This window comes from Jatropha curcas, chromosome 3, assembly GCF_041381405.1.
Source record: "Jatropha curcas cultivar XTBG-Jc1 chromosome 3, XTBG_Jcur_1.0, whole genome shotgun sequence".
NCBI classification, from domain to species: Eukaryota; Viridiplantae; Streptophyta; class Magnoliopsida; order Malpighiales; family Euphorbiaceae; genus Jatropha; species Jatropha curcas.
The window spans coordinates 26,125,935-26,134,819 of NC_143153.1; the positions used below are offsets into that span (position 1 = coordinate 26,125,935).

Consider the following 8,885-nt stretch of genomic DNA (forward strand, 5'->3'; position numbering starts at 1 on the left):
ATACATAGTAATTATTATAAATTTTGGGACTGTGAGTAATCATGCGGGGGTGGACTAAAGTAACAATCGAACATGAGGATGGAAGTTGTTGACTGGATCCGAGCTGGCAGTTTAGGTGGGCCCCACTTATGAGGCCTGTGTTTGACTCCCGAAACGGTGTTCCTTTTCTACCTTTCCGTTTGCATGCTTTGACTAGGGCCCAGTCTGCTTAACCCACTGCACCACTGCACGCCAGCTTCTCTCACTCAATAAAGCTATATCAGAAATAATCCCTCAAGTCCATTTTCAAAAAAAGTACACAAAAAGTTTGGCATTTACAGAGAGATTTTCAAGAATCTCCTCCCCTCTTGTGATCCTATCTGCTTTGCTCTTTTTTTGACACCAGACCAGCTTTTCGAAACTACCCATTTCGTTTTAGTCCCTGTTAGTGATAGCTCTGTTGGGAAATTTAGGAGTAAAGTTTTAGTTTCTTGCTTTAAATGAGCTACCAAGATAGGGTTTCTGGTGATGTGGGTTTTTATGGGTGATACTTTTGTCAAGATTGATGGAAAGAAAAACTGGGTTTTGGCTTCTTCTGTGGATGGTCCTGGTGGTGCCCCCTTTTTCAAGGATCTCTGCCAATATGGAAGGTTCTTTGTTTTTTCCTATTTTGATTTCTGGGTTTTTCTCTGAGTATTATTTTTATTTTAAATGGGTTTGTACTGAAGCGTGTGGAATTATGAATTTTAGTTTTTAGTTTCTTTGATGGTGACTGCTACATAGGGTTATGCTTTTGATTTTATATATCTTTCCACGTATTTGCTTAGGGTTCATTGCAATGTTTTATTGCTTTATTTTGTTTGTGACTGATTTTGTGTCTGTTTACTATATTTTCTCTGACAATGACTGGTGCACATGGTTAATTTAGCTTTCATGATTTAATGTGTTCATTTGTTATTGATAAAATTGTCATTTTCTAATGCTAGCAGAGAGATTGTGTTAACTATTTTGATTTAGATTAGTATTCTTTTCTTTTTCTTTTTTGTCTCATCAAAGGATGCAGTTTGTTTTTAAGCAGGAAATGCTTACAATGAGAAGCACTTAAAGATGTTGACTTATTTTCTCTATACATCATTGGTGCTTCAATTACTCACTATAATTCAGAAATTTTACATATCAAGTGCTGTTTCCTCTTTGTACTTTTACACTCATAAGTTGTGAGTTTTATTTGCGATGAGCATATTGGTTTATTTGTAAATGGAGATTCTAGTGAGATTAGACTGTAGTATGATCAGGCAAGTATTTTCTTCACCATTCAGTCACCTTTTTAAAGATCTGAATTTGCTGAAAGAGACACTCATCCTATCTTTTTGGGGATAACCATCTTTTAAACAACATTTTCTGTGAAATAATATTTAGATAGTGGTAAACTACAGTCCATTAGTCCCCCCAAAGTATAGTTGGATTAAAGTTTCTCTATAGAGCTCACTGCTTGATGAAAGTGATGTAGTCATAAGCAATTACTTGAATTCAGTATCATTTCAACAAAAATTTTGAATTTTGTTGCAACTTTCTGAACTGAAAACACAGTAGTGTTTTCAACTTTATCCCCATTGCTAATCTGCTTGTTGATACCTTGTCCCTTTTTTTTGATCTACATGTTTCAGTTTGTGATTGATGATGTCTGCTTTTGGAACCAGGTGATGCATTGCATAACCTCCGAGCAAATTTACAGGATCCTAACAACGTCCTGCAGAGCTGGGACCCTACCCTTGTTAATCCCTGTACATGGTTTCATGTTACATGTAATAATGAAAATAGTGTTATTAGAGTGTAAGCAACTTAATTCATTAAAAGATTTGTTCAGACTTTAAAGTCCTATAATCTTTCATGAAATATGTTGAAGTACAATTTCTTATATCTTGCAGTGACCTTGGAAATGCAGCACTATCTGGCCAATTGGTTCCACAGCTTGGCCAGCTTAAGAATTTACAATACTTGTAAGTCATCTTTAACAATATATATTTTATCTGCTCACCTGGATATCATATCTCTATAACATTGTCAAAGTCTCCTCTTTCTATATTCTTTTTGCATCTATCTATTGCTTTCTGTGTGTTTATCATTGATAATTTGCTGTTTACTGTTTTATTGGTTCATAATAATCTGACTTTGCTGTTTTATTGGCAACTGTAGCTATCAATCAAACCTTCTGAAATATTTGAGTTGGCATTGCATGGCAATGAGATAGATTCTATAATATAAACAATGAAGTTGTTAAGTTTATCAATACAATAAGGATGGCAGAAAATCATGAATAAGTGGAGTTTTCAAGTCAAAACAGATTTTGTTAGTTATATATCTGATGTAGAGTTTAGAGTTGCTAAGTGGACAATCTTGCAAACTTTGCAGCCTAAAGGTAGCTTAATAAAAAATCAACAATAATTGATTGATAAGTAACAATAATTTTTATCATGAATTTTAATTTTTAAAAATGTTGCTATTCTTTAGAGGAAACTGATCTTCTAAATGGCATGAAGTATTGTTTATTGTATCTTGTGTATATTCTGAGGTCTTTGGTAGTACAACAATTATTGCATAATTTTGACTATTATTAAACATATGAAAGAATAAAATCCATGAAATTGTCAACTCAGTTCATGTGGGCTTACTCATGATGACAGGCTATAAGTGTTGAACTTTTGATGGTTACCCATTTGCTTTACGACTTTTCTACCCTTTCTTTTGTATGATTATAGATTAGGTATAAGATCTTATTCTTGTTGGATATTTTGGTTCAAGCTAAGAAAATATGGAAGTATCAAAATGTTATAAGCACATTGGTGATGAAGACTTTCATATTTGATATTATGAAAACTTGCTGCTTTACTTTCCAAACTGTACTCAAAACTCAAAAGATACATATTGGACATTTATGCTGATTCATTCTATATTCTATCCTTGTACATGTTATACATAAGCACATAGTAAAGAAGTGGTCATATGTCTGTGTGCAGACCTGAATAAACATGCATTATGATTTTTTGGTGTTGATTTGACCTTGTTTCTAGGTGTAAATTATTGTATCATTGGGTATACCCTTTCTTTATATATCATAGTCATTGTCTTATGACAGGGAACTCTATGGCAACAACATTAGTGGACCAATTCCTAGTGATATTGGGAATCTAACAAACTTGGTGAGCTTGGATCTTTACTTGAACAGTTTCACTGGTCCTATTCCAGACACACTGGGCAAACTGACAAAACTGCGTTTCCTGTATGAATATACATCCTTTACCCTGTACTATGCTATTGTTTTTTCTTTTATATTTTGGTACTTTGTTTTGTATAAATTTTACTTAACAACTCTCCAAAAACTTAATTGTGTTTATGTATTCCTGGCACCACCATTATGCAGAACTTTCCCATAAGCAACAGTATAAAGGGAGCCCCAAAGATTTTATTTATTTTGGGGGTGGGGGGTATTAATTCTCTCCATATGATACTGTTTTGAATCAATGATAGAGCATCAATTTGCTTTTACTAGTTGTTGGTTTAGATACTCTACAAAAACTATAAAACTAATAATGTCTTGTTGACAGGACGACTATTTGCTAATTGATTTGAACATCTGCATTCTAGAAAATTCTTTTTCCTTATCAGCCTAGCGGAATAAAAAGTTAATTTGATCTTGATATCCAGGGTGTTAGAGAATTCATGTTATGTAGTTATGATGAATGAGTGATAGAACATCAGGGAACTATTGACTTCACTATTATTAGATTCAGATGTACTCAAGAATGGTAAAAAATAAAAATGATTATTTTGTTGCCTTTATAAGGCTGTTTGCTGATCGACATGGATCATCCTTTTATTAGATTTCCTTTGTCACCTAGCATTTTTTCATAAACAAAAATTAGTTTGAGCATGATAATTATTTAAGTCAGAAAAATTCCAAGTACTTAATATTAACGAGGAATTATTGCAGATTTCATTTACTTCAAGCATCAAGCAACATGGAAGATGAAATAGTTACATAAGGAATTTGAGCCTGATTGATATGATTTCTGATATTTCTTTTTTGGATGATTTTATGAGTTTTATTATTGGTCAAAATAGATATTCTTTTATTAATTGCTATTGGGCTCATGTTCTACCATTTTTCTTTCTGAAACTTCATTAATATTTACCTTAAGTTATTATCTGCTTTTGTATTTGTTATGGGTGCTAACTCTTGCTGGGTTGTATAGTTAGACATGAAAAACACGAGAATGGAATTTAACGTTATTTTTTCTTGGTATTCTATGTAAGGATAGTCGACTCAACAACAATAGCCTGTCAGGTTCAATTCCTATCTCCTTGATTAATATTACTGCCCTGCAAGTCTTGTAAGTTAATCAATAATTTAAACTTTCTTCTCTTTCCTCTTCTGCCATCAGCTTTATCTTGGTTATAATGATGGTATGTTGACATTTTATAATGTTGGTGGCAGGGACTTATCAAACAATCGCCTATCAGGGCCTGTACCAGATAATGGATCCTTTTCACTATTTACTCCCATAAGGTTTTCCTGCTTACAATTAGAACTCAATATATCTAATTTGACTCCTTATAATTAGAACAGTATATATCTTCTTTGACTAGTATGGACCAATTAGTTAATTGTTGATTAACCCTTTTGCAGTTTTGCAAATAACTTGGATCTATGTGGGCCGGTTACTGGAAAGCCTTGCCCTGGATCTCCTCCGTTTTCTCCGCCGCCTCCCTTTGTTCCAACACCAACTGCTCCTTATCCTGGTACTCTCTTATACCAATAATATAAAAGATCTTGGTCTTATTAATGCAGTACTGGACTGATTCGTTAATCTGTAGCCCAATTTTTCTTTGGATAAACATGCAAAGATATAGATATTTTAATGATAATCAACCTGGATAACGAAATTGTAACAGTTACTGTTTTACTACTAGCTGTAGGCTGACTGGGAGTGGAAATTACACAAAAAGCATTAGAAAATACAACAAAGTTCACATGTTTTCCTAGGAAAATCTAGTCGCTTGATTGGGAAGTGGAATTCACTCTTGAAATAGTGGTTTGCTTTGCTGTTTGTTGAAATCTGTATGAAAGGGAAACTTTCTGTGATAATGATATACATGAGATGGCTTATCTATCTTATCATTTCAGGAGAAAGTAATCCCACTGGAGCAATTGCTGCCGGAGTGGCTGTTGGTGCTGCTTTACTTTTTGCTGCTCCTGCTATTTGGTTTGCATATTGGAAGCGAAGGCAGCCGCCTGAACTTTTCTTTGATGTACCTGGTTTGTATTTCGCATTTGACATAAATATTCTTAGACGTTTGTAGCTAGAATGTCCTTTTGACTTTGTAATTTATCATCAGGCGAAGAGGATCCTGAGGTCCACTTGGGACAGCTTAAAAGGTTTTCTTTGCGGGAACTGCAAGTTGCAACAGACGGTTTTAGCAACAAGAACATCCTGGGCAGAGGTGGATTTGGTAAGGTGTATAAGGGAAGGTTGGCTGATGGCACTCTGGTGGCTGTAAAAAGACTTAAAGAGGAGCGGACACCAGGCGGGGAATTGCAATTTCAAACAGAGGTGGAAATGATCAGCATGGCGGTGCATAGGAATCTTCTAAGATTGCGTGGTTTTTGCATGACACCAACTGAGCGACTGCTTGTTTATCCATACATGGCTAATGGAAGTGTTGCATCATGTCTAAGAGGTACTGCTTATTGGCTTTTGCTTGAATTTAGCTCGACTTACAGATAAAATGTCTGAGGTGGCACTGCTTATCTTTGCCCAAAACAAATATTCCATTAAAGAAAAAGGCTATGCTATAAGGAAAACTGTCTCATGTGAGTTTGGGGCAAAAAGAATATATTTTTTCAAAATTGTTTCTGTGTTTCAAACTTCAGCTATGGCATGGAGTTTTTGCATCAAAGGGTAGCAATTGGTGCTGTTTGATTTTTCTTTCTTCCTTTCTTTTTTTTTTTTTTTTTTTGAATATTAACTTGCTTGAGAAAGAGGAAAAAGGGGGGGGGGGGGGTTGGTGGATAATTTAGCAACTGTAAAACAGAGTATTATAGGGCATAAAGGCTGTAATGGGCCAAGTCACCTCTGAGTTTGAAATTTATGAAAAAAATATTTCTTTGTTATGCTCAACCGGAGGACATGTGATATCTTTTACTTATTCTTATAGAACGTCCACCGTTGGAACCTCCTCTTGATTGGCCAACAAGGAAGAGAATTGCATTGGGTTCTGCAAGGGGCCTTTCTTATTTACATGATCATTGTGATCCAAAAATTATTCATCGTGATGTGAAAGCTGCAAATATACTGTTGGATGAAGAGTTTGAGGCTGTTGTTGGTGATTTTGGGCTGGCTAAGCTAATGGACTACAAAGATACCCATGTAACAACTGCAGTGCGTGGGACCATTGGGCATATAGCTCCAGAATATCTATCTACTGGAAAATCATCTGAGAAAACTGATGTTTTTGGTTATGGAATCATGCTTTTAGAGCTGATTACTGGACAGAGAGCGTTCGATCTGGCAAGGCTTGCAAATGATGATGATGTTATGCTGCTTGATTGGGTAATGCACTGACAAACTTTCTACATGTTATTTCTCAGATGCTTTCTTATTTGATCTTGCCACATTATTGTAATGGAGTCTCTTTCCCAATTATTGCTGATTTTGCCAACTTAGATAATGGCTATTGTGAGAGCAGATATTGGCTATTACAGATAATTGTATAGATTTATATTTGTCCTGTTACATATAATGGATAGATATATAATGGCTTTGATCAACAATGAAAAGTGACCTTCCTTTTTCTCCAATTTTTTCTATTTACTTGTTCTGTTTCTGCCAATCATTTACTCATTGATGCAGCTGTTGATTTGTTTAATTTGTTGACTTTTTCTCAAGTGTGCATTTTCCAAACATTGTCAAGTCAATTAGAGATGATAGTTGTTTGGTATCTCCTCTATCTTCGAGCTTGATATTTTCTTTTTTATGTGCTTTGATTGGCAACTATCCTTTTCATCTAATCAGCAATTCTAACTTTTAGTGAGATCTAATGGCAAAACTAAGGGCATAGTTTGAATGCATAAACTGTAGTTTGAGGCTGAACTTGGGAGGGTATGGAGGCTTGTTTGGTAGGCTCGTATTGACATTTAAATATCATTAAGGCATAATTTTATCATCTGAACTGGATCATTCAAAAGTAGTTGGTGCGTGATGATTTAGTATTAACTGTGTGAATTGCTTATGAAAATGCCTATAATTTATGGTGTAGTCTTCCTTTTCTCTCTCTAGTGGTGATGGCTGGCACATTTGGACCATCCCGTAAATTGTGAGGGATTTGTTACATATTTATGTAAATAACTCAAGTAACCAATTCATTAATCATGAGGTACCCAAATGAGTCTTGGCTACATTTGACCTTCCTGATAATTTGTTCCAGTCTTGTTTATATATTTTTAGAATTATTTAGTTTTACTTTAGTCGAAAACGATACTAGTAGTGGATTTGCAGGCTATGCACATTGCAATACTAATAAATCAGTGATTGTATTTCTTCTTAAGAGTCTTGTAGCTTTTCATGTCACTCTGATTTAGTAATACACTTCTTGCAGAATATCCTCATGCTTCTGCTGCACCTTTCTATGCCATTCCATGTAATTAACTACTCTGCAAATTTTGCAGGTAAAAGCTCTTCTAAAAGAGAAAAAGTTGGAAATGCTGGTTGATCCCGACCTGCAGAACAACTACATTGACACTGAAGTAGAACAACTAATCCAAGTAGCATTGTTATGCACCCAAGGCTCTCCAATGGAACGGCCTAAGATGTCAGAGGTTGTGAGAATGCTTGAAGGTGATGGACTAGCAGAAAGATGGGAGGAGTGGCAAAAGGTTGAAGTGGTCCGCCAAGAGGCTGATTTGGCCCCATCACGAAGCTCCGAATGGATACTTGACTCCACTGAGAATCTCCATGCTGTAGAATTGTCAGGTCCAAGATGACGCTACCGGAGTGATACATCAGAAAATTCTCATTTGCTCTTTCTGTGTCTTTTGGATATCATTTTCTTGCAGTTATTGGTTCATCATTAAAATCATTATAATCCAAGTTGAAACTTTATAATTTTGTGTATATCAATGTACCTAATAGTGATTGCCTAATTCTCCTTAATTTTGTAATATTTTACGTACTTTAATAGCAAAAATTTATATGTATGCTGAGCAGTGAAAAAGTATCCTTTTGTCTGTGTTTATGTTCTTTTAAATTTATTATGCATTAATATTATTGCCTAGGTTGCTTATAGCAGTGCTGCGAGCAGTGAAAAAGTATCCTTTTGTCTGTGTTTATGTTCTTTCTTATTTTTTTTAAAAAATTCAATTTTAATGTTTTTACAAGCTCCTGGTATCTAATCTAACCAAATAATTCTCTCTACAACATTCATTCTTTCATCTTTTTTAGAAAATTTTGTAGTTTTGTGAAGTCTTAATGGTGTTTTGCTTTTTATATCCTTTCTTTGAATTTTTTTTGGTTTTTTGAAGAGTAAACAATGCACTTTGCATTAACTAGAAAAATAATGTGAAAACAAACCCTGGTGGAAACGAGCATGATTATAAGCCGCTCTTGCTAGAGAAGGAGTGCCCATAATCACTCATAATTCATCTAACTGCCATATTAGGCCTACTTACAAATTATCCTTACAATCTTTGATAATAATACCAAATTCTGAATAATCTAGAGAAGAGGAAAAAAGAGCAAATAAAATTCCTTGCGCATCTGTGTATACGCACCTAGCAGAGGGCATAATGTCCTTTAACCAAGCTAGAGTAGAACGAAAAGCAATGGCCTTGATGAGGAGAGCTTTTCTAT

General features: G+C 34.8%; 1 protein-coding gene across 2 annotated transcripts; it reads left to right on the top strand.

Moving 5' to 3' along the window:
• Positions 1-8,263, top strand: LOC105636526 (somatic embryogenesis receptor kinase 2; the record flags this gene model as incomplete). Of its 2 annotated transcripts, none has more annotated exon segments than XM_012219815.4 (11): positions 1-629; positions 1,680-1,812; positions 1,908-1,979; positions 3,116-3,259; positions 4,299-4,370; positions 4,475-4,546; positions 4,667-4,779; positions 5,165-5,296; positions 5,377-5,718; positions 6,196-6,590; positions 7,706-8,263. In XM_012219815.4, coding segments are annotated over 11 exon segments (1,875 nt in total). In that variant the 3' UTR covers positions 8,021-8,263.
• Positions 8,264-8,885: the final 622 nt, after the last annotated feature.